This window comes from Arabidopsis thaliana, chromosome 2, assembly GCF_000001735.4.
Source record: "Arabidopsis thaliana chromosome 2, partial sequence".
Lineage (NCBI taxonomy): Eukaryota > Viridiplantae > Streptophyta > Magnoliopsida > Brassicales > Brassicaceae > Arabidopsis > Arabidopsis thaliana.
The window spans coordinates 16627216-16652561 of record NC_003071.7 but is presented as its reverse complement, the minus strand read 5'-3'; the positions used below and the strand labels follow the sequence as shown (position 1 = coordinate 16652561).

Below are 25346 nucleotides of genomic sequence, written 5' to 3'. Positions count from 1 at the left end.
AATTTTAAACTAACTTTAAAATGACGTCTTTCATAAAATATATAAATTTCATAAGCTAATTTTTAATTGGAAATTCGATCTCAAAATCCAATGAAGAAGAAAGCCAAAAAAAAACAGGTAGGTGACTTCTTCTTCTTTTTTGGTTTTGCATGATTAGGTCAAAATTCTTTGAAACTTACCTTTTAAAAAATGAAAATTGTAAGAAGAGAGTTCGTATACTGTTGTAGGCTTGAGATACAAGGTTGCGGAATCTTAAAGCCAGCAAAGTTCCCGGTGAAGTATCCATGATAGTTGAGAAATTTGCCATACGATCGAAGAGGAAGCTACCGAAGGATGAATCCAAAGAGATAGCATGATCCAAAACCAAGCAAATTTTTGTGATTTATTTGCCAATTATAAAGAAAATATGGGGAGAATTCACCTTAATTAGGATCAATGCGATCCCTTTGGATCCTTCCTCTAGTTGCTATGAAGAATTTGTTCAACTCTCTATCTCTCTCTCACTCTAAAAGTTGAGAGCAATGTGGTTTTTGTCAATGGATCGTGTTCCTCTTGATTTTAAATAATACTCATTTATCTTTTAGTTTCCACTTTCTGACCCTTCAAATTTATTTATTTATTTTTATATTATTTTCCAACTTTTGGTTTTCCATTTTTATATTGACTTATGGAGCTAGTAAACCAGACGTCTACGTTTCTGTACAAATTTTTGTATGGGCTCTTAATAAGTATAAACGGATTAGTGGTTATATGGTGATGAGACTGTAGCTAGTAAAATTATATGATGATTTTGCGGTTGACACATGCATAGATGAGCACAAAATTGTAATTTTCTTAATGGACTCTTAAAAATTGCAACACAGTGTTCATGATGGGTACGTAGTAGGTCAAAATGACTAAATGTTTTTCTCTTTTACTATAAAGCAAGTGATTTACTTGAGAAATCAACTACTCAAACAAAACACGCTCTATCACAGCAAAATTTAGATATATATTCCCCACAAGTTGGGTGACACTATTATTTATTTTCGTCTTTACTAAATTTTGTTGGCTTATTTTAATAATACAAGGAGAAGTGTGGTCCATCAATGTTCCCCTTCTATTTTGGCATCAAACCCTTCGTATATAGACTCTTCAAATATGATTTTAGTTCAACGCCACATTGATTCACAAAGAACGTCAAATGATAATTTGTTATTTTAAAATTTGTTTTATGATAGTGTGAAACCAATACTTGCAATCATTTGATACACAAAGAACGTCAAATGATATTTGATTTTTTTTTTGAATGATACTTTGAAACCTAAATCTTTTCTCCACATATTTAGGTCAGCGATATGGTCATATGATTGACCCCTAAATTTTCTTAACATATACATGGATCCAACGTATCTCTGTCGTCTAGACATGATATCAGTATAATATAGTCATCATTTATATATAATGCATAGGGAATTGTTATAACACGCACAAATTTGCATTGTACATGTCAATAATGCTCTGGCTTATTATAGGCATCACATGATTGTCATTTTCTCCCTTCAAAATTTTCACATGCAAGCAAAAAAAAATAGAATCTTAGCTTCTTCTTTTTTTTTAAGTCAAGATTATGCATCATCGTTAATATCCTAAATTAGGAATTTGTAAGATATTTCTAACAAAAAATTTACAACTAAATTTATTCATATCATATTATAATTTTCGAAGTCTTTCTCATCAAAATTAAGGATGTCCAGTCAAGAAAATAGTAAGGTAAGGTGATATGCCAATTAATGTTTGCACCGTTCGTTTTTGCGTTTATGTTGTATGTGCGTGTGAGGAAATGTAGTGGACTCTACAATCACTTAGTCGTTATGAATCATCAATGTTTAGGAAATGAAAGTAGAATACTATGGAAGATTAAGTCTTCATGCTCCATGAAATCACATAAAGTAGGTCTTTTAATTCAAAGGTTTCTTAAGAAATTTAGTCAGAAGTGCTCGTTCGTGAAGAATGTGTGCGTTCTCACTTATTCAAACCTTCACACATGTATATTAGCATATATGTGTATATATGTTGAGTAGATGATCAATAGGTGCTTGTAGACGCAGACATGCATATTGCATGCAAATGGTGGGGTAAAATGGGCATGCGTGGTCTGTCGATATATATATATGTATATATGAAATTGATATAGATATATATATAAGAATCAAAAATAAAAGTGAGTCATTTGGAAATAAGTGAGTGCAGATAACATATATGAAAATGTCGGCTCTTCGTAGGACAAAAACTCCAGTTCCACTGTGGTGTACTCTTGTCGCTCACTACCTCTCTTCCCTTCTCTAGAACGGTATAATATCGTTACATATGCAACATCATATTCATATCTATATTATATACGATCACTACACTTTAGCATATATATTAGCTGGTTAGTGAAGATGCTCGTTTAACCCGGTGTCGGTAACTTTACTAGTCGATTTTGGAGAAGCTTGGGGAGGGAGCATGGGTTAAGTCTTACCGACAGTGAAAATGGGCTTAATTTACTTGTTCTGATCGTTGATGGCCCAAACAAAAATTATTGCTGTTTTTCGATATAGATTATTGATTATGCTGGTTTTTTCTTTGCTAAATTACGAAATTCTAAAAATAAAAATAAAAAAAACTTACGAAATTCTAAACCTTTGGTTGATATTTGTTTTACTATAGTCTTCCATTCTCATGTTAATGACTTTGATGTTAGTTTATGTGTAAATGTTGCTCGAACTGACTTAATATAAAATTTTAACATCAATATCACCAAACTTCATTAATATCAAATTTGATATTAATTTTGACTTGATTCCACCAAACTTCATTGATATCAAATTATCAGTAATCTTTCGCTGTTAATAAATTTTTTAAATTGGAAGCTGAAACGGTCAACTCTGAATCATAAGTCATAACGAACGGTTTTGTTTTGAAAAAAAGGTGAGTCAGCGAAAAGGGTAAAATAGTAATTTCTTAGCCCACTTAACTTTGCAGTTAGGCTTAGCAGAGAGAGGTACAGATAGAGGACCCCGGTTGGTTTCATTTTTTTGAAATTTCAATTTTATTTCCGATGAACGGAGAAATCTCTCGTCCGCCGGAGCTAATATCGTCCCGGAATCCTTGCAAGAGTTTTGAAAATGCAATACACAAAGCAGTTGAGGCAGAGCTCGCCGAGCTAGCGAAAAGCGACGCGAACGGCGGCGGAAAGAGTAAAGTGAAAGGACCTTGGTTGCCGGAGCAAGATGAGGCTCTCACGAGGCTTGTGAAAATGTGTGGGCCGAGGAACTGGAATCTAATCTCCCGTGGAATCCCAGGTCGCTCTGGTAAATCTTGCCGATTACGTTGGTGTAATCAGCTCGATCCTATCCTCAAACGAAAACCTTTCTCTGGTAAAACACGATTCTCGATCTTCTTTTTGATTCTCCTTGATTCCAGATTCCTGCTTTGGTCGATTTCTCTGGATTTCTCTTTATCTATGTCTAGTGTTAGCTATTGTTGATTCAGGATCTTTGTTGTGGTACTTGATTCATATGATTTTCTCAGTAGTGCTAATGAGAAGCGGTGTTTTAGCTTATTTTTGAAAAATTTGTGAGAGATTTGTAGATTGGTCTGTTTTGCTGGTGATTTTACTGGATATGAACTTTTCTTCAGAATCAGATTCTTATGTATATGGAGATGGTTTAATAGGTTTTAGCATTCTCTTGGATTCAAGATGTTTATGTTGTAATTCTTTAGAGATGTGGTTTTTGATGATTAGTGTGTGAGTTATGTGTTTTCACATGTTTGTATAATGTTTTTATGAAAATGATTTGAAATGCAGATGAGGAGGAGCATATGATAATGTCTGCACAGGCGGTTCTTGGGAACAAATGGTCTGTGATTGCTAAACTCTTACCTGGGAGAACAGATAATGCCATTAAGAATCATTGGAACTCTAATCTTAGACGTAAACCAGCAGAACAATGGAAGATTCCTCTATTGATGTCTAATACAGAGATAGTATATCAACTGTATCCATCAATGGTCAGAAGGATATCAAACGCATCCCCCAAAGAACATCTACCTCAAGAAGAAGAAACCGGTGTATTAAGTGATGATAAAATGGATGATGAAGCAAAGGAGCCTCCTCGGGAGCAAAATAGTAAAACTGGTGTTTATCGTCCAGTGGCTCGAATGGGTGCTTTCAGTGTCTGTAAACCAGGATACATGGCTCCATGTGAGGGACCTTTGGTTCAAGCATCAAGACCTGACTCATTGGCTGGTAAATTTCTTCAGTCTCTTTGTTATGATCCTATTATCCCTTCAAAATGCGGTCACGGTTGCTGCAACCATCAAGACAGCACAACACTGTCATCATCGTCGGTGCTGGGATCAGAGTTTGTGGATTATGAGGAACATTCTTCTGCAGAGTTAGATAAAGAATTGATCTCTATATCAAATGACCTGAACAATACTGCTTGGATTAGGAGTGGGAAGGAAGCTGAACAGAGTTTGAAGGCTGATGATCAGTTTCGTCGTGAGTATGCTCACTCGAAATTTAGTGGAATGGTAAACAATGGTGTATCAAGTCAGATGGTGAGACAAGATTTAAGGGCTTTGAGCTAACGTTAGAGACAAAACATTCATTCAATATCTCTTTGTTAATTATATTCTTACCAGATCATAAAGATTGAAACTTTACAAGTACTAAGCTGGCATTTCCTGGGGAAATTCTTCAAGGCAAATAAAAAAATTCGAAAAAATGCATTTTTAGATAAAGTGAATGATTTTTATGTTTTTCGACAATTCGACTTCAATAGGATATGTTCATTTTGGGCATCTTCGTAGGAAGGATGTATGAGAATGGGATTCTCATTTTGAGGTCAATAGGATATTCTCAGAAGTTCAGAACTATTAAAATGGATCGTAACCAGAACATGGGGCAAGTTTAGGCCTTAGAAAGCCCACAAAATGCCTCAGGGATAACATGTATACAATTTAATTATTTAGATTTGGTTAGTTGTATTAACAAAAACTGTATAATTTTACATCAATTCCATACTATATAGATAAAATACTGGTGAAAATTGTATTATAAAATATCTCAATTTTTTGTTTCTTACCAAAATTGTCACCGTGAGTGACAATATTATTTACGTGATCCAAGTTTTTCCGTTTGTTTGTAATATAGAAAAATAAAAAGAAGAAACATTATCCAATTGCTTAGAAAGGAATCCAAATTCTCCAATGAATCAGATAACGAAGATTGAATATGGCTTTTGCTTTACTCACACTGCTACCATATTTATTTATGGACGCCTTGTCGTCCTTTGAGAGACATAATGGTTGAAATAATTATTATATTTTCGAAAATTATCAACAATACAACAATGATGACCTACCAAAACATAATAATAAGCTTCCACCGTCATAGACTCACTCATAGGAGTGGCTATTTTCACTACTATACTATGGTTCGAACAATTGTTAACCCAAATTAGAGTCGAACTAATCCGAATCAAAAACCTTAACACTGGTTTGCTTTGTTTAGTTTCAGAGTTATACACATGTGTGATTTTTTTTAAGTTTGGTATAACTCACACAACACTATTACTCTATTATCAAAACAAATTTCATTTTAATTCAGTGTGTGTAGTACAGTTTAGTTTAATATAATCAGTTTCTCTAATAATTTGGACTGATTTTGATTAACATCATTTGGTTAGTTTCAAATGTGCACTCCTAATCATACATCCCCAATTTTAGTGAATTATACATTACCTGCGTGCTTACAAATAGTTTGAGAATGATTTTGCCTGAAAAGTTAACTATGATATATTTTGTGATCAAGAAAATATAATATGGATTGACAAAAAAAGAAAAGAATTAGTATCCAATTGAATTTGCAATACGGTTAATGCAAGTATGTAACACTATTCTTTGGAAAGTACCAGTATCTGATTCATGTATTTACCAATATAAATATAAAAAATACTTGTATTACATTAAATTCGAAGTTTGACCGAGTCAAATCAGAAAGCTGCATGGATTCACATCTCCCAAACCAAAACACATGGTTTATACTCTTTTGTCTTTAGATTTTTGTGGCTTTCACTTGTTTTGTTTTTTCTTCCCAACTCCATCTTTAAGAGGTTTGAAATTAGAAGTCCTAATATGGGATGTAGCAAATAACGCATTATGGTTCAATGTTGAACAAGAAGTGTGATTGTTGTTGGCTCTATCCGGATTGTGTGCAACAATCAACGCTATCAAATTCTATCATTATTTTGAAACCTACTACTAGTATTTAACTTTTGGCCGGTGCTATTCTTGAATGCTCTAAACTCTCTAAAAATTCGAACCATTTACATATGCAACATGTGAATAAACGAATACGAGAATTTGGGTAAACCCTACAATTTATATCCAGAAATTGAACATAACAACTTGAGATGTCAATGGACCAAAATAAAACAAACTAAATGGGACCTACACAACCTCAATAGGCAACCACCAAACACTGAAAATTTTCGAAATTTTGAAAGTCAAATAAATTACTAAAACTATATACTTACTTCAATTTAATATCAATCGAATCAAGTTCTGATTTAAGATAATAGGAAGCAAGTATACACATTCATATAACTCTTGGAAGAAAGTATCAATAAAATTTGTACTAATGCAAATAATGAAACTTGTACTATAAGATTTGTAGAACCGTATAAAGTTTTAGATCAGATAAAAAAGCAGAATTCATGTAGTAAATTATAGGGACATACACAATCTACATATCCAACCAAATACAGTACACGATAATAATATATCAGAATTGAAAGAAAGAAAAAAAGTTGTTCCGTATTTCAAAGTCTGTGCATTGCCCACTGCTTCACGCCTACGCAACCCTTTTGGCTTCTTTTTTTCTCTTTCTTTTCTTTCCAGATCTTCTTTTCCTCTTTCCTTTTGCTTTTTCCATGTTTACAAGTCATTATGCATCTTTGTTTTTTCAAAAACTATAACGTATCTACACGTTTGATTTGATCCCAATAATCGAAGTACAACACTATAGTAGTTCATTGAAACTGTAACCACTGTTCTTTTTTCAAAATTTCAACGAGTACACGTCACAAGCCGTAACTTTGCGCAATCACAACTCAAAGGTACGTAAATCGAAGTAGTACTTAAAGAGAACTAAAGATATCAATAATTAATTATTAATAAACAAACAAAATAATTCCGATGTTTTTACTACAGACCCATTAGATTTTACCAAAAATAGCAGAAAACACTATTTATGTATCACAAATAACAAATCCCACCCAACAAATTTTCAATTTCCCCACTCCACTCCTTAAAAACCCTCCCAAGGTCAACAAAAAAATTACAGAGAGCTTGGTCTTAGTAACTAAAAATACATAAATATATATATATATATATATATTTATTAATACAAACTTGAATATCCCCCTAAATTTATTCTTATAATTCAAATCCTTATTACTAACCAGAACGCAAACTTCACTAGTTCAACTATAACCTAAACCGAACCACCTTCTAAACTAAGACGCTCCTTCCGAATTTCGAACTTGTAAGACAAAAACAACAGCTAAAACTCCAACAACATCAGTACATCCAATCCTGTGGAAGACCACCACCACTAACTGCTCTGAAATTTCCCTGACGAGCAAGTACTGTACTTCTCGCCAACATGCACTCTGTTCACATCATAACAAACACACAATTTGTTTAATCAAAAAGCTGTTATTATTTAACAATTAAGGTATGAGTAATATAGACACTCACCGTAATCGAATTGGCTACGCCTTGGCCCAACAATATTGGTGAACTCATCAAAGTTGAGATTTTGAGGTTTCACTTTAGGCTGCAACATAGCTGGAGTGTTGACTGTTACAGAGATGCAAAATAAAACAAGTTAAAATCTTTCTGACACATAGGATCTATTAAAAATAAACACAAACTTGGAGTAATTGTACCTGGTGTTTTCAGGGAATCGGAAGGGGCGGCCGATGGGTATCGCCGGGGAAGAAAAACACCGGTTCCAGCAGAAGGACGTTTCAAAGGAGCTGCGGCTTGTTGCGGAGGCAACCACGTAGGATTGTTGCGTCTCACGTATCTCGGATTCTCAAATAAGCCTTCTTCATTAACTACTCTCCTTGGGATACGATTCTCTGAGAGCTTGAATCTTGACTGAGCAGAGCAGAGCCACATCTGTTCGATGAGACGCTGGTGTTGGAGTTCAGCATGTATGGCAGCGTTTTGACGGCGGAGAAGAGACTCAGGGGTTTGAAGGGGAAGGTGATGAGGCTCGTAGCTTCCGAGCTTAAGTCTAGCGACTTCTCCAGCAGCCGCAGAAATCACATCCCACGCGTTGTCTCTACGAAATGATGACGTAGGAGCCGGTGGAGATGGAAGGATAGGGCTTCTACTTCCTGAGTTTGAAAAGCTTCCGAGTCCACTCAGTGTTGACTGTGGTGAAGTAGCTGCAACTTGACGTTTCTCCTGCAGAGCAAGAAACTACAGAATCAGTAACCATGGGCGTTTATAGTTTAACGAGAAAGCAAAGATCTTTGCGGCGTTTCTTACCTCAGACTTGAAGAGAGGGGAAGGAAGACGCTGAGTCGAAGGAGCGAGTCGGCGAGTTAACCCAGCGAGGAAGTCTTCCTCGTCATCACTGCTTTCGTCTTCCGTCTCAGTGGAGTCACCGGGAGAAGTGAAACCAGGGGAGAAGGAAGGAGAGTCGAACTCGTAAGGGAACTCGTTAGGAAAACCGAGTCGAGTTGGGGTTAACTCGGAAGAAGTAGTTTTCTCCATGGTAGGAAGGTTGACGGAGAGATGAGGAGGGAGGAGGCGAGACATAGAAGAAGAAGGAGAGAAATAGAAAGAGTGGATTTGAAGTGTGAACTTGGGGATTAAGTGAGGAGGAAGATGGAGAATGTTGAAGACAAGGTTGCTTTTATTAAGGTTTCATGGTTTCTACGAGACAGCTCAAAAGCACTTTAATATCACTTCTGCTTTTTTTTGTTTTTTTTTTTCCTTCTTAATATAATAATTATCCGTAATTAATGCGTGATGGACGAAAATCAAAACTATTTTCCTTTGGTCTTTTCTTAACTATTTTGCCTTGGAAATCCAAAGAAAAAAACAGTAATAGTATTCACATTTTTTAAAAACCATCAATTTTGGTGTGTTATCATTTGGATTCAACTCTTCACATGTCTCTTAAGATATGGATGTAACTCACTAAAGAACAAGTTAAATATTTTTTAATTGAGACTCTTAATATTCTTCAAAATGTTATTTATTTATTTTGAATGGCACATTAAACTCATATTGCTAATATATGTATATCTCACTCTTTTCTTTGGAACTTTTTTTTATAAGATAAGATAGATATTAATGTGGAAATGTGTAAGGGCATGAGAAATACAGGTGGAACCCACTAAATCCCAAACAAGTTGTCATTTACAGCTCCAATGTCTTATACTATGTTCTAATTAAAACCCTAAATAAAAATCTCACTACTACACTAAAATATTATAAATGTGTGGGCTAATCAAAAGTATCGAACACTTGATAATTACGCCTTCTCTCTCTTTTCCTCATGCAAATCCTTCTCATCATTTTTTCCTCCCTTTCCAACAATCAATACAATACATTTTTACTGCTAAATATAATTATATACACTCCATTTAGTATTCATGAGAGGAATTATAAGTAAGAATCACGTTAATGAATGGCACTAAATAATTACATCTGATTTTCATAATAATATAGCAAAGGTTAGAAAATTAAAAGGTCACACTGTCGGTTCAAAGATTAAACCAAGGAATCGGCGACTGTTCGGTTTTTTCTGGTAACCCCATTGAAGACCCCTATTTTGTAGGGTTTTAAACTTTTAATTAACAAAAAAAAAAGAGTCCATAGAAATCTCGTGACCACTCAGAGAATTTTGAATAAAGCTGACGTGGCAATTCAGCAGGATTCGGCAGATTTATTCAGTCATCCGTCCCTCTCCCTCCTCTCCGTCTGACGTAACGGATTTTAACAGTTCCGTCTTCTTCTCCGTCAGACTTCACGAGTTTTCATTGGTCAGAAGAATCAGCCGTTAACGACGGAACCGAAACCGGTTTATAAACTGAATTGGATAATAGGTGATTTTCCCGCCTTTTTGATATTTTTAGTGATAGAGAAAATAATTTAAAAAGAAGGAAGTGAAAAATGGAGGGTGGGGTCGAGGTTAACCTGCTGAAAACGACAGCACCGTTAAGTCAAAAGAGCGGGAACAGATCTTCTTCTCTTCTTTCTCATTTTATATTGAAGACAAAACTATATTCTATAATTGTTTTTCAACGAAGAAACTCAAAAGTTTTAAATTAATATATAATGTCTAGTTACGCCCAAAAAATGTGCCCCTAGTTGGCTTCTCTTGTCTCCCGGAGTCTACTCTGTATTGTCGATAGACCTTATACTATTGTGTACCAGATATTAAGAGCACCCACAATACTATAATCTGTTAAAAAACCCAATGATAAAGCTGGTTTTGTAAAATGCTTTATTGTGTGAGGTGGAATCCAATTTTTTCCCGTAATTTACTACGAGATTTATCAGGCTTGGCATATAGAAAGAAAACAAGCAATTATGGGCAATGAGAGTTTATGGAAGTGATAGACACGCGCGAGGAAGAGAGAGTGGTGAGGTGAGGCAAGTGAAGGTGGGTTTAGGGTTGTGTCTGCCAGCAAATGCTTTTACAGAAGCTGTCTTTCTCTCTGCCTTCATTCCACAAAACATTTGAAACCAAAATATATTCATTTTCCTCGTCAGGTTTATTAATTAATAATGAATGGTTGGTTGGGGCAATTTACCCTATCCGAGTGATATGTTGTAGGATGCGATTAAAAACCCCAAAAGAAAAAAAGATATAAGTGGAGTGGACAAACAAAAAAAGAAAAGGAAAAAACAAGAAAATCTGCAAATGTCATTTCGAATTTCCCGCCGAAAGGTCATAAGGATGGATAAATAGTGACAGGGAGATATCAACCGTCTATTTCAAATGCCAAGTCTACTTCCTGCTTATACATATGTAGCCTAATAAGGGGGACCCTATGTAACATAAGTAAGTCTACTTTCCCTACTTTACTTATTAGATATTACGTGTTGTTTTTACATATAAGAAAGATAGTATCCAGTTCGTAAGAATAAAAGCAACGAGAAGAAAATAATGATTTTTGTTGTTATTTTGTTATTGTTGTGTAATTTACAAGAGAAAATGATATCTATTTGTAGAATTTAGTATGAGACTAGTAATTCCGATGAATTTAATCACAGTGTTTTTTTTCGTAAGATACGTTACTTGACATAGATTTTTGAAAAATTATAGCCACCAGATTCAAAATAAATAGATTATAACCAAGCAAAAAAAAATTTTGAATGAATTTGGGAGGGAGACAAATTAATTGTATTGTATTAGGTAGTTGCATAGGATGAGAATCTTAACTGACCAAATTTAATCATAAGCTTCGTCCTCTTTTATTACGTGGATTTAGCTGTTCCAACGTTCATCCACATTTGGATCTCGTGAACCTCAAGTTACCAACTTCTTTTCACATTGCTTTTTAAAAATATTTCTTTTTAATTGTGTTTTCTTTCCTACGAAAATGAGAGACATTCGTTTTATGCATATACGATATATTTGTGTATACTTAGACTGAAAGATATGAAAAGATTATTCACTAATGATATCAGTATTGTGTCCACTTCTATTAAAAAGTACAAAAGCTACATAAATATGATATCAGCAATCGCCTTTGGCATGATCTTAAATTCTCAATTGTATATGAATCTACGATCCAGTTTCCACTAGATCTAATGACGACGACCGACGAACTAAAAGCAACTTTAATCTTTTTCAAATAATACAACAAACTAAAAAAGAGCTAAATGATCACTATATTATAGAGATGAGAGATAAATCACAAAACTATAGAAATATTTATAGACGACTCGAGGTTTACCACCTAACAAGTAATATAACATGTTGATCAGTCCTAAATTTGATTCACAAAACGACTGAATTCATCTATATGAAAGTTATAATCATGTAGTCACCTTAAACAATCAATGAGGAAAAATAATAAAAAACCAAAGATAAAACATAGATTCTTTGAGTTTAGAAACTCTCAAAGCAAAGAGGAGGATGGCCCAAAAAATATCTCCCGCCACATGCAAAAGGAATGATTCTTTCTCGTTCACTCGGTTTTGAAATGCTATAGCACGTGCGACGCCAACTGTTTTATCACATATCATGTGTGGAGTACACCGTTACGCACGAGTGCGGCACATGCGACATAGACATTTTGTTCTTAGCAAATACATACCACTATAGTTGAACCGTCAATGGTCAAAGCCTTGGAAACATGAATCTTCGGAAGAGTCTCTTTGTTTTCATTTAGTTCCTTAATAATTAGCTACTCTTTTCATGTTTGGCATTTTTATGCTTCAAATCAGTTATGAAAAGTTTAGTCATAGTCGACTAAATTATGTCTCACTAATTTTGTCACAAAACGATTCAAAAATGCCATAAATCATTTACTCTGCCTCCCTTTAGTTTGGCTGAAAAGTTAAGTACTCGATACGTCCTTCAGATCCACAGTTTTGTTAAATTAAAACGATATAATAATCTTCAGTGGAAGCAGAGCAACAAAGTCGTTGTAGTATAGTGGTAAGTATTCCCGCCTGTCACGCGGGTGACCCGGGTTCGATCCCCGGCAACGGCGTTTTTTTATTCACCTTCTGTTTTTTTTTTTTAATTTTCAGGCCCAGAATATGGACTATTGGGCCGTCTCTTAGTTTAATAAAAACTAAAAACGTTTTGCCGCTATTATCTTTTGCACCACTTTGCGCTCTCGCTAATCTCTTTCCCCAAACTAAAATTATGTTCCTTCGTCTTTAGATATTATAAATCAAACAGTTCTAATCAATCATTCATCAATGTTGTCAATTGTCGAGAATTTTTTTTTTGTGATAATGCAGGAAAAAAATGTAAAAAAAAAAACACTGTTTGCTTACATATACTAACAAACGAAATGTTTTATTAGTGATTACTATCATATAACTTAATTACATCCGACATGATATTGGATTACATATCAAATTTTAAATAAAAAGACTTTTGGACAGACCACAGACGTAGATTTCATTATAAAGAGACTTGTCTAGTCTAACTTTGTTGCCTTTGTCGAAACATAAAGAACCAACACGTCAAGCCCTTTTATATAGACGTACATTTCATATCTTATACAGTAAGATATACTATACAGTCTCTTTTTTTGTTATTCTTAAGTCGTTTTTTAGGACATGTGTAAATATTCTATCACACTTTTTTTTTTTTTTTACATATGTAGGTATATTCAATACGCCAACTTCCATATTCACTTAGTTAAGGTTCCTGCAAAATGATCACAGAAACTGTATCAAAGATATATGACTAATTGAAAAACTTGTGAGGCAAGGTATTCAGTTTCCATTTTTTCTAAGTTATTAACTATTCTGGTTAATATAAATAAAATATAACCTTAACTAAAAATATGCAAATTATACAACTATGTAATAATCCTGAAGTATTCATGACTTTCAGTTTTATGAATCTACGGTGTACCTTAGCAGTTTAGCAGTTATTGTGCTCATCGGCTGGGGATTGTTAATTAGTAATTAAACGATCCTGCATATTTTGATTATCTATAAGTGAGTTCCTCACAGAAAAGATCTATAAATGATAAAACATGTAAAGTAGAATTTAGAAAATGTTTGTAGTCTTTCTTACCTTCCCACCAGTTTCCTCTTGAAGCACTTTCCGAATCACCTTCCTCTCCATCTTTCTTATACTGGACAACTCAAAATTAGCTAGTTTATTAGAGTTAATTACATAGAGACTTATATATCCAAAATTCCAAATGAATCTAGATAAAATGACAACACATAATCTAGAATATTACTTTGCCCATTTGCGTTTATATATAGCTCACATATCCATTTTCCTCTCGAAAACGCCATTTTAGTGTATTATGCATTTTAGTGTTTCTGTCGAAATGCAACACAAATATATAGGGACTTACAGCATCTGGATTGGTAGTTGAAGAGGAATAGTTATCTTGGCCTCCATAGTATATGGATGAGCTCAAGTTGCATGGTGGTTGTGTTTCTTCACTTTGGTAACTCTTTCTCTCCTTATTTTTGCTCCTTTCACCTCTTTCATCTGTACCCCATCATTCACATTTCTCACTTTTAATAACTAAGCCACGAAGTGAACTAGTATCTCATTGTTAATTTCTAGTATATAGTAGATATATAAACCAAACATTTTAAGGACAAACACGTCCAAAACTCTTCACTAGAGTAAGCAGTAAACTCACTTGGAGTCTCAAAATTTGTAGGTTGATACTTGGCAGCTCCATTTCGACTTGTCAAGTTCCCTTGCGTCACCTTGAGTTGAGAACAAAGAAAAATTTCGTGAAACTGATGTATATCTTTTAGAATGATGATGATCATGATATATATTGGTTCATATATACCGCTGAAGGTGGTGGGAAGATGGATTTGAACAATCCTGTTGTTGATGAAGAATACGAGTGAGAGACTCTTGGACCAAAAATATGATCCAACGACGAAGAGGACGATGAAGAGGAACCAGATACCGACTTTTTCTTGTCCATCACAGCTCTTTTCAACTTTTTGATGTCTACTTGTTGTTTGTGTATACTAATGTATTTATATGTTAAAAGGGTTAGTTCTTTGTGGCTAAGGGATATATGTTCAAATGGTTAAGTAGAGAGCGGAAAGAAACGAGAGAAGTTACTTTGAGAACGATTTTTAGTTGTTTGTGTTGGGAGGTATGTGACTTATTCACTCTCCTGTAAGCTTATTTATAGACACTGTTAACCACTTATCAGCTTTGAGCCTTTGACTATAATTGAAACCATATTAAAATTTACATTATTCTAATTTGGTTTGAGTAATTCCGTTTTATAAAATAATTCCCATTTTTGGAAGCATTTCATGACTGAAACTAATTTGGTCCATTATCCAACTACTCAGCCGCGCCGATTAATTGCCAATCAAGTCAGTAGATAACACAATTAACTTGCCCCCTTAGCACTAGAATGTTCCAAATTTTACAAAAATTTTCCTGTTATGAATCTTCCGCATGACAACATGAGACCAAAATAGTTCTAACTTAACTTACACGCAAAAAAAAAAAAAAATTGGTTACACTCTCATGCATTATACCATCTATTACATATTTCTTGTGTGATAATCAAATTATGGTTTTGGTCGACTATGATACATACTTCAATCCCTATAGATTTTTTTTTTGTTTATTGTTTTTGTATTTGCATTTGAGATTATGTAATGATTTTGTTTAACTTTATAAAACACAATTATGTAATGATCTTGTGCATATATTCGTCTCAAAAAGCCCAAGTCATAGCAGTAATTTTTCCCTAGGACAAAAATATAAAATAAAATATTTAGGCCATACAAAGAATAAACATTTGTGTGAATCTGTTGAGCAGAACTTAACAGCTAGAACATAATGTCAATACGTGTGATGGGTATTTGTCCTAATATTCTTTCTATCAATTATTTGTTTGACTATGCCTTTGAAAACAGTTTCTGCAAAGATACATCCCATGCATGATCCGTTGTATCTGTATCTAACAAACACTTAGAATTATCTGTACTATACAATGCAAAGTAAAAATCAATGGTATAGGCTACTCTCAAGCAAGGAATAATTCGACTGCAAAAAAAAGAAAGACTGAATGGGATGATATACGTGTCCTTAATGGGACTTGAGGAACTCATGACATGTTCACCATAATCATTATATGTCATCCATTAATAACTTTCTTTCAAGTAATGGACACCATTGAGATCAAGAATGTCAAAAAGACTTAGAGATAGAGATAGAGACTACTAAAGATGAATAGATGATGGAGAGGCAGCCTTTTGAAAAGAGGATTAGATCCCTTTTGAGTCAATGAGAGCCATAGCTTGAGGGTTAAAGAAGCTCTTAGCTACAAATTCTCTCTGCTCCCCAACCTTGGATCATTATACCGTTGGGATCTTTTATTATGCTTAGTTGACATTGCATTGCATTTTTTCACATGGTTAGGAAGTTTAGATACATTGCACATAGTAATTGCAATAATAAGTAGGATTCGAGCTTGGGCATATTATATGTTTATGCTTTTGTATATGTTATTTTGGCTGGTTGATGGATGATTTGTAGTAGCTTGATATTCTCTACAATTTACAAGTTAGAGACTGTCTTTTATTTACATGTTTTAATTGATTTATGTTACATTTTTATTTAGTCGAATTAATGTAGTAAAGAAGAAATATCATATGCGGAAGAAATGTGTATATCTGGTTATACAGAATTTAAGACAACACAAAATTAACAGATAACTATACGTCTATACCTAAACAGTATAAAACAAAAAGCTTTAGTGTTCCTTGTGTTTCCCTAAAGCTCAACAAGAAGCACTTGCTCCTTGTTTTTCTTATCTAGAAAATGATTCCTATACGTACCCCAGTCGATTATATAGTTCGCAACTTCGCATTCAAATATTTGAAAACATTCTAAAACGAAGTTTATTTTCTAGTTGAGATATGGTTATAATTCATAGCTTTAAGTAAATGAATCATGTAACCTTTTTTTAATCTTCTTGGGTTAAAGGGAATGAAATTGAAGAACAGATATGTTTGTGTTTATTTACCAACCAAATTAAATGTCTTTTGTATACATCAAGTTAGAATGAAAATTTGAAAATAATCACACAAAAAATAGATACCAAACCAATCCGAATACAAATGATTTTTTAAATGGTTTCAATCTAGTTTAATTTTAGTTTGAAGACTATGACGAATGACTTATTGGTTCGTGTTTTTGTTGTATCACTACCGCGATTTAAATCTGGACCGATTGAGTTTTAGTTAATATATTTCATTTCAAATCATCCTTTCTTTTGTTATTAGTTCTTTCCAAGTTTTCAAGTGAACCTTACAAGAGTGATTTACCGAACAAAAAGAAAAAACCCTTACAATATTAAGCAACTAGTTGTTAATATCCTTTGCCATGGCTATGGGGTTCGACGTCCATGGAGAATATGTGGTCTACATCTATAGCAGAAATCCCTTTCTCACCTGCACACATTTATATATAAACAGAAAACATTTAACTTACAAATATTATTTTGGTTGTTCATGGGATATATATATATATATTTTTCAATGCAGAAATTAAAAAGGTATTTTCATTTTCTTGTAATCAGAGATTTGTGGTCTCAACTCTCAGCTAGCAGCACTAGCACAACGAGTGTTCACCCAATTGACAATCAAAAATTGGGTTTAATGTTTTTTTTTTTTCATTTAAGTGAATGCATATTTTCGTTTCTTTGTTGAACAAATGTACGTACCCTTTAATTTTTCAGCCTCTGCAGCGGTCAGTTTTGCTGCAAACCCGCTCATGACTTCCTTGTAGCAATATACAAGAGCATCTTTTGCTGACCTGATGAAAACCAAAAAGACAACCAAAAAAATTGAATTTTTGTTTTTGCTATTACATCTTCAAATCATTAAGTTTTTGCTGTTTGCATCTACTCCGTAGAAACCACTAATTACCTTCCGTGAACCACCTTTTTGAGAAGTTGTTGGTATTGCTTACAGTCACCATGATACAATGCAAAATCAACATTGACGAGATAACACTGTGTATCACATGTGGTCAAATATTAATGCTTTGCCTTCGAGGAATATTAGTTCTACTCATGAATAATAAATATAAAAGAAGTACCTTCATTTGCTGATTGTCCGGAGCTGGCCCCAAAGTTCTACTCGAACATACGACGAAAACTGAAAATGCTATGAAAATCAACAATATTTGGGAAGTCATTTCAATAAAATCTCTAAGAATTATATTGCTGAGAGATTAAAGATTTGAGATTTGGATAGAATATTCTATATTGTGATTTGTGAATACAATCTTGTGAATACAATCATAAATAGTGGTGAACAATGAAAACGTTAGGCCAAAAATGCGAAGCTATAAGTTCTGTAACCTCTTTTCTTTTGAGCGTTTATAAAAGCATTTATTGGACTCCCTTTTAAGCGTTTTCTTTCACTTTTTAACATCCCCTTTTATTATGAACGAATTACGTAGTATAAACTGTATATGACCATTAATGAGATTTGAAATTAAAAATCTTTGAATAAGAAAAAATAAATTAAAACGATAAAAAAAAATGGCCAAATAATTTATGTAATTTTTTTTATTTAAATCAATACACAGCACACTTGTTATCAACGGGAATGACAACTAATTAAGAAGATTCAAAAGTCATTATTTTTACTAATCAAAAGTGGCAGCTTCAGTTCTTGACTTCTTGGGGAATTCACATGCAAGCTTTTGGTCCTTTTATTGAGTATATGACAATGGGACTCCTGACTTGGCGGGAACCATCTTTCTCCGTCCACGTGAGCCACGTGTTCCTTGTCATAAACGCCCTGTTCTTGTTCCAATTCCGCTTCGATATTCCGGTGACAGTCACCGTAAAAGTCTTGGTCTCTCCCAACTCGCTAAATTTTAGCTGTGGAGGATCCACAATGATCTCGTCAAAGTCCTTGTCACCTCGGTAGTTGATTTCTCGGAGGTAAGTGAATTCTCCGTCGTTAACGTTTGTGACCGTTCTATGGAAGACTTTTTTGAATGGGGTGTCCAGGGGCAGGGGTACTCGAGCCGTCATGGTTGGATAGTTGAGGTCCGCGTCGTGGTCTATCTCTGTCTTGGAGCAATCTATCTTGTCGCTTCCAACGTGTGATCTTAGCTTCTCGGTGTTGTAACCTAGTTTGCACAAGTAATCTATGTAGTCTTGGTAATGTGTTTCGTAGACCAAACCCGGGTCTCGGACTTTTGTAGCGTTTAAGTGACCTGACCCATATGCAAACTCGTTGTCGTCATCTGTCATTTCTGAGGCTGCAAAGAGAAAAAGAATATTCAAATATATATACTACAATATACAGATGAATTGATCTGTTATTGGTGCATTTTGGGACTTACAAGTGGTCATGAGGGCAGATTTAATAGCGGATGGAGACCAACGTTTGAACGACTTGAGGTACAAGGCAAGTCCAGTGGCGTGAGGGCAAGCCATGGAAGTTCCTGACATTATGTTGAATCTGAGATGGCGGTAATCGTTGGCGGGGCGGTCTGACGATAGTTTCACATTCTCAGGCCAACCCGCTATGATGTCTAACCCCGGAGCAGCTATATCGGGCTGAAAACAGTTGTTCATATGAGAATTCTAAACCAAAACTATAATGATGCATTTTTCTAGAGATCAAGTTGACGTGTAAAAGAAAAGTACCTTGAGAATGTTTGCTAGGAAACTGTCACAATTAGGACCCCTCGATGATAAGTGAGCAACAGTTGGAACCCATCCCTCTTCTCGTGGAATCTCCTCGGTCTTGTGAATTTTGGCTAAACGTTCTTTGCTGTAGTAGGAATCAACACAAAACAAAATTCATTTCTTTATTTAACTTTGTGGAGAAAACAATTAATTAGTCTTAAATTTCTTATATGACCACTTAATGAATGTCGTTACCTTTGATCTTTTTTATAGTAGTCCCATAGTTTACCTTTCTTTTGTTCGTCCAAAAATATAGAAGCGATAGGAAACTGTAACTTTATCGACTCATTGAAGTCGTAAGATTTTCCTCCCAATACGATTGCGCCTTTCTCTCTCTCTTTAATCGCTTCGTCCAAGAGGTTGATTTGAGCGAATTCGAAGAAAACATCTTTTCCTTTGTCCTTCTCATCATAATTAGACAATATTGAGTAACCGTTTCTCCTACAATTGAGAAGCAAACATTTTCATTCATCAAATAGTTAGATTTCGACGATAGTAATTTAATTTCTCACTGATCTATATATATATCAATCAAGCATATATAAACTGATGTTCTAAATTTTATTATTATTAGAAGTCAAAATTTCAAAAGAAAGTTTACAATTTTTTATTGTGAAATCGGGATTCTGTACATATATATATGCACAACAAAACCTCTTGTGCGGATGACTTACTCAGCGATGAGTTCACGTTTTCTTGTTGATTCAGGGGGTGCTTTTTCATTCAAAAGCGGGTAGAAAGAATCTTGAGTCTCAAAGGTGTTGATCGTGTCGTACACCTGGTTCCATAACAAAGAGTGTTAAACAAACGGAAATAAGTCTAGTGGGAGATTACTTGCGATTCAAGCAACTTATCTGTTTCACTTACAATAATTGGCTTATCTTCTCCTTCCAGCTCCAACTTAGTCTCGAATATTCTATCTTTCAAGCTCGCTGCAACGGTCATGACCCAAGGTGCGCCATTGGCAACAGTGTAATAAAACTTCCCATTGTTCGCATAGTTCCCTGCCGCGGCTGAAGTCAAAATTCCATTCTTAAGTGCTCTCAAGAACGCCCAAGAGACTTTATCTTTTTGCAGTGGCGTAAATTGAAACCCCTGAGAATACGAGATGATGTCGACCTTGTCCGCGATCGCATCATCTATTGCCTTCAAGATATTATCTTCTCGACAAACTGAATCCTCTCTACCATTTTTTCTTATTACTCTCCAACATGTTTTATAAACGGCGATCTTCGCGTTGGGAACACCGCCTCTCATCGTGCCTTCCGCTAACCCAAAGTACCCCGCCTTCTCTACTTTCCTGCCAGCAACAATGGAGGCTACGTGTGTGCCGTGTCCCGTCACGTCAATCACCGATTTCTCTTCAACCCACTTGTACTTTTCTTTTTTCGGGTAGTATGATCTAGCCCCAACGATCTTGCTGCAATTGTAGTTTATGATAGCAAGATTAATTCTCATACTTAATTCCAACTTTCAAGATTCCTAACCATGTCATCTTGAAAAGAGAAAATCATACATATTTTTGTTTTATCATAAGTAAAGGTTTATTATAGTACTTGTTGCAAGTTATGTTTTCGCATTTGTTTTCCCAACCAGGAGGGGGAGGGCTATCGCTACCGAAGAGCTCAGAGTAGGGCCAAATGCCGGAATCGATGACAGCCACAACCAAATCACTCTCATTCTCGGGATTTCGCTCAGCTTTTAATGTTAGATTCATGAAGTCCCATGATCTTGTCGTTTGAAGCTTTAGGTTTCTGCTACGTGAAACTTCCAATACTTCTCTTCTCCCTATATCAACATTAACATAACCCGTGTGTTATTACCACGTCCCTACTATGCATTGATATCAATCTATATAGCAGTAGGCTATAATTCTACATTTTTTGGCTTTTACGTCATTGCGTGTTATAGTATTGTACTGATCAATTGTATAAAAAAAAGGAAATGCAAACGTGACGAAACAGTTGTGGTCTTACTCATCAGCTTTTGCCGTTCTCTTGGTGTGAGACTTGCCGAGAAACCGGTGAAGCTCTCCTTATAGCTGTAGATAAATGCATCCGCTAAGGTGCTGCATGTGTTAACATAGAGGATTGGCTTCTTGGGAAATTTGAACCAATATATCTCATCAAAACCTATATGACTTAAAGAATAAGGCATAATTAAAATCAAACCTATCGTCGTCAAGAACTTCGCCTAGTAGTTCCTGGTGACCGGAACTTGACCCATATCGATGTCCACCAACTTTCATCTGCACAAGGTATGTCTGTACCATAGAAAGCAAGAAGTTATATGTTAAAATTCAAACATTCGTCGTTATATGTATCTCCAAAAAAACGTTACGCTATTAGTTAAAGAAGAAAGGTCCATTTTTTCTCACCTTTCGCGAGTCGTTTGCTTCCGCAAAAGAAGCAAAGAAGAAGAGTAGCAGTTGAAGAAGAAAGGTATGAAAAGCTATAGCCATCCCTCACTCACTCACCAGAACAATCTTTCTAATTCTTTTTTTTTTTTTTTTATAAGGTCTAATTCTAATTCTTTTTCTTTAAGGCTTTTTTTTACTGTCAACTTTCTTTTAAAATTTATTTGACTCTAATATTCTTAAGTTTTGTTGCATTGCATGTTAATGCTTTATGTCTCTATTTATAGAGAAATTTCATGAAGGATATTGGGAGCGAAAAAGGACTAATGAAGAAGAAAATTGGAGGAGAAGATTGAAATCGAAACATTTCATAGTGCAGACGCTCATCAATCAATTTAAAGAATCTTATTCTTCGATTATGAAGCTGCATGCTTTTTTTGGTGATTCTTGAGAAAGTCCATGATTTTTTTTTTTTCTATGTTACGATAAAACATGAGTATACGGTATTGATTCGAGTGAAAATCAAGAAAACTTGAGGGTCTACGTTGACGCACATATATATGTATGCTTGGTTTGATGAAACTTATAACGTCCACATGGTCCACACTCGCGCACAATGTGGTCAGATAATAACACTAAACCTGTACATTCATGTTTCAATTGTTTGTTTGTGTTTATTACGTTCGTGTATATTTTCTTACTTTTCCAAATGAACCACAAGTTTTAAGATTTTTTTTTTGCTAAACTTACACGCTGAAAACAATGGTCGTATACGACGAACGCTTGTGTATTCAATTTACAAAAATATGAAAATTAGAAATAATTATATTTCAAAATTGATTTTTTTGTTTGTTTGAGTTTTGAGAATAGTATGAAATGGTCATAATCTATGTAGGAACTAGGAAGTCTAGAAGAATATGACATGGTCACAATACTATGTAGGAAATGTTTGAGGATACTATGATCAAAGGATACGTTTTGTCCAACATCTTCTGGTGAGGAAATGGACTAAGAATATGAACATATTCAAAGATAGGATAATGACATGATATGTGTCTAAAGAATTGGATACATGTGGTTTTGGTTCCCGTTTGCAACCCAAAAAAAAAGTTACTTTTACGAACTTATCGCTTCCGTGTTTACTTCTCATCCACAACAAAGAACAACATAAAATTTCAGTCCCTCCAATTATTATATTCTATTCTATTTCCCGAGTCCACCAAACGGATCATATATCACTTCACTCACGATCATACCAAAACCAGTGGACTTTACTTTCAATAGCTTCTCAAATTCTTCTTTTACTTAAACATGATGAACATGTGTGAAACTTGTTGTCCAATTTAGATGCTCATTCGATATTTATGATGGTTAATTGAAGATGTTCATATGCGTTACTTATGTCTCATTCACTTTCACATGCCGCTTAAGAGACGAAACTCATCATACTAAACCTTTTTTATAACATCATTTTCATTTGGTGTCCTAAAATCCAAGAAACGACCATATGCATGTACACACCAACTATGTGATCCCAACAGGCAGATGAAAATCATGTAAAACCCATAAAAGAAGATAGAAAAAAAATGCTGAAAGTGAATTTGGGGGAAGAAAGAGATTAGAAGACTAAGAAGGTCTTGCTCCTTTCCAAGAGTTCTCACTACCATAAGTACACACTTCACAGCCAAATCTTCAATGGTTTCAATCAATTTCTCAAGAAAGACCAAATCCATCTGTGAAAGAAGGAAAAGCCGAAATCAAGACCCATTTAAGTAAAAAGTTTAGCCTGGAAGAATCCAAAAGAAATCATGTTCAACAGAAATGTGAACTTGACTTTGTAATGAATAACATGAACAAATCAGTGCAAGAGAATCCTTTCATTCACTAGTTTCGTTTTGGTTTCCGCCAAGGACAGACTATTGACTAACCTCAATGAAAGTATCAAATCTTTGTGGACATCATGAACTTGGTCTTCTTCTCAGCGGGCTTCAAAATCTGAAACGAGCACATAAGGTTCTCGTCCACGCTCATCATCGCACCAGCATTATCAAATTCACCACAGTAGTTAGGAGCTGAAAACACCGTCACAAGTTGTCTATCAGCAAAGAACTCATACCCATCCTCCACGACCTGCCATAAAAAATCCAACTCCCTTGTTAACATCACAAAAGCAGTAGTATCAAAGAGACATGATTGAAAAATATCTACCTGATGGGCACGACACACAAGATCTAAATCATGTTTCGTAAGAAACTCGGAAACTTTATCTGGACCAAAGGTGTATGAAACACCTCTATCATTCATTCCCCATCCTTTAACATCTTTCCCAGGATCAGACCAGAGCAAATCACAGAGAAGCCCGGTATCCGGAATCATAGTTGGTCTCGGCAAGTTTCTAATCTCATCCAAATGGTCAAGATCCGGCGAAAGTCCACCGTGCATACACAATATTTTGTCATCTATAAGCGCCGCAACAGGAAGGCAGTTAAAACAATCAGTAAAAACCTTCCATACTCTCACATTGAACCTCCTTTTACACTCATCATAAAATCCATATATCCTATTGATAGAAGCACATTCGTGGTTTCCCCTTAGTAGAAAAAAGTTGCCAGGGTATTTGATCTTGTAAGCTAGTAAGAGACATATTGTTTCAAGACTCTGTTTGCCTCTGTCCACATAGTCCCCAAGAAATAGATAATTGGCACTAGGAGGGAAGCCACCATACTCAAATAGCCTCAACAAATCACTATATTGCCCATGTATGTCACCTGGTTTAAGACATGTACACCACAAACCATAAGGAAATCACAGAACGGGATAGGATTTTTCATGAACACACACAGTATCATAAGCAACAAGATAAGCCTCTCCACTCAATCATTATCCACAAAAAGCCAAAACATTTCTCACTCAGATTCTAGTCACTTCACAACATCAAACAAAAAGGTCTCACAATGGTCTAACAACTTTATCCCCAAAACCTAACCAAGTTCACACTTTTGGAAAATCTAAGAAACACAATAAGAACCCTAAAATCAATTCCGACGAAATTATTAAAATCAACGAATCAAATTGGGAAGATACCACAGATTTTGATGGGAGCCTCAAGCTCAAGTAAATTGGGTTGCTGAAGGAAAATATCTCTAGCTGTAGTACAGAGCTGTTTGATCTCAGCTTCAGAGAGCTGGACTTGCTTTCCTGGTCTAGCTAACCGGACCTCCGTGAGTCGCCTGATTATATCATCGAGAACCGCCGAGTCAATCGCCGTTTGCTGCCCCTGCGTCGTCGTCGTCGTCGCCATCAACAGAATCCCAAAAAAAAACCTAATTTTTTCGACCCCAAAAAAGAAAAGAGCTAATGCAAAATAATCAGTGAGAACAAAATAAAGAAGAAAATTACGCGCAAAGACTTTCGAGATTTTTTTTAGTTCGAATTGATTTTTTCAATGAGTATTAATTAAAGTATCAGAAACGGAGATGGGGACGAAATTAACACCTTTGAAAATTGAAATAAAA

General features: G+C 34.9%; 7 protein-coding genes and 2 non-coding genes across 13 annotated transcripts; 3 read left to right on the top strand and 6 right to left on the bottom strand.

The window, feature by feature from the left end:
• Positions 1–328: 328 nt before the first annotated feature.
• MIR393a lies at positions 329–461 on the bottom strand. Its single transcript, NR_140740.1, has one exon. It is a non-coding gene; the product is annotated as a microRNA ath-MIR393a precursor (primary transcript).
• A 2573-nt stretch (positions 462–3034) lies between these two features.
• Positions 3035–4851, top strand: MYB25 (myb domain protein 25). The gene is made up of 2 exons (NM_129546.2): positions 3035–3401; positions 3833–4851. Exons 1-2 carry the CDS (start codon positions 3083–3085, stop codon positions 4615–4617), a joined length of 1104 nt encoding a protein of 367 aa, NP_181517.1. The 5' UTR covers positions 3035–3082; the 3' UTR covers positions 4618–4851.
• Positions 4852–6695: 1844 nt separating this feature from the next.
• AT2G39870 (uncharacterized protein) lies at positions 6696–9181 on the bottom strand. Its single transcript, NM_129545.5, has 4 exons — positions 8593–9181; positions 7983–8508; positions 7792–7893; positions 6696–7703 (listed from the first exon to the last, which is right to left on the bottom strand). The coding sequence occupies exons 1-4, from the start codon at positions 8863–8865 to the stop codon at positions 7612–7614; spliced, it is 993 nt and encodes a 330-aa protein (NP_565916.1). The 5' UTR covers positions 8866–9181; the 3' UTR covers positions 6696–7611.
• Positions 9182–10654: 1473 nt separating this feature from the next.
• AT2G39865 (uncharacterized protein) lies at positions 10655–10801 on the top strand (the record flags this gene model as incomplete). The annotated part of the gene is made up of 1 exon (NM_001125009.1): positions 10655–10801. One exon carries the CDS (start codon positions 10655–10657, stop codon positions 10799–10801), a length of 147 nt encoding a protein of 48 aa, NP_001118481.1.
• Positions 10802–12710: 1909 nt separating this feature from the next.
• AT2G39860 lies at positions 12711–12782 on the top strand. Its single transcript has one exon. It is a non-coding gene; the product is annotated as a tRNA-Asp (tRNA).
• Positions 12783–13064: 282 nt separating this feature from the next.
• On the bottom strand, positions 13065–14901 carry AT2G39855 (plant/protein). 5 transcript variants are annotated; one of them, NM_201913.2, is made up of 6 exons: positions 14577–14901; positions 14418–14487; positions 14121–14260; positions 13829–13889; positions 13664–13726; positions 13065–13453 (listed from the first exon to the last, which is right to left on the bottom strand). In NM_201913.2, the coding sequence occupies exons 1-5, from the start codon at positions 14715–14717 to the stop codon at positions 13710–13712; spliced, it is 429 nt and encodes a 142-aa protein (NP_973642.1). In that variant the 5' UTR covers positions 14718–14901; the 3' UTR covers positions 13065–13453; positions 13664–13709. The 5 variants fall into 5 exon arrangements, with proteins under 5 accessions (NP_973642.1, NP_001324602.1, NP_850323.2 ...); NM_001336802.1 differs by having other exon boundaries at positions 14418–14901; NM_179992.3 differs by having other exon boundaries at positions 13105–13453; positions 13829–14260; positions 14577–14899.
• Positions 14902–16993: 2092 nt separating this feature from the next.
• AT2G39851 (Proteinase inhibitor, propeptide) lies at positions 16994–18043 on the bottom strand. Its single transcript, NM_001125008.1, has 4 exons — positions 17864–18043; positions 17692–17777; positions 17487–17578; positions 16994–17214 (listed from the first exon to the last, which is right to left on the bottom strand). Exons 1-4 carry the CDS (start codon positions 17960–17962, stop codon positions 17132–17134), a joined length of 360 nt encoding a protein of 119 aa, NP_001118480.1. The 5' UTR covers positions 17963–18043; the 3' UTR covers positions 16994–17131.
• A 265-nt stretch (positions 18044–18308) lies between these two features.
• Positions 18309–22151, bottom strand: AT2G39850 (Subtilisin-like serine endopeptidase family protein). Its single transcript, NM_129544.4, has 10 exons — positions 21853–22151; positions 21647–21738; positions 21452–21543; positions 21032–21263; positions 20343–20895; positions 20150–20253; positions 19671–19916; positions 19434–19560; positions 19127–19343; positions 18309–19042 (listed from the first exon to the last, which is right to left on the bottom strand). The coding sequence occupies exons 1-10, from the start codon at positions 21934–21936 to the stop codon at positions 18462–18464; spliced, it is 2328 nt and encodes a 775-aa protein (NP_565915.2). The 5' UTR covers positions 21937–22151; the 3' UTR covers positions 18309–18461.
• Positions 22152–23149: 998 nt separating this feature from the next.
• TOPP4 (type one serine/threonine protein phosphatase 4) lies at positions 23150–25346 on the bottom strand. Its single transcript, NM_129543.3, has 4 exons — positions 24916–25346; positions 24040–24599; positions 23760–23961; positions 23150–23564 (listed from the first exon to the last, which is right to left on the bottom strand). Exons 1-3 carry the CDS (start codon positions 25130–25132, stop codon positions 23773–23775), a joined length of 966 nt encoding a protein of 321 aa, NP_181514.1. The 5' UTR covers positions 25133–25346; the 3' UTR covers positions 23150–23564; positions 23760–23772.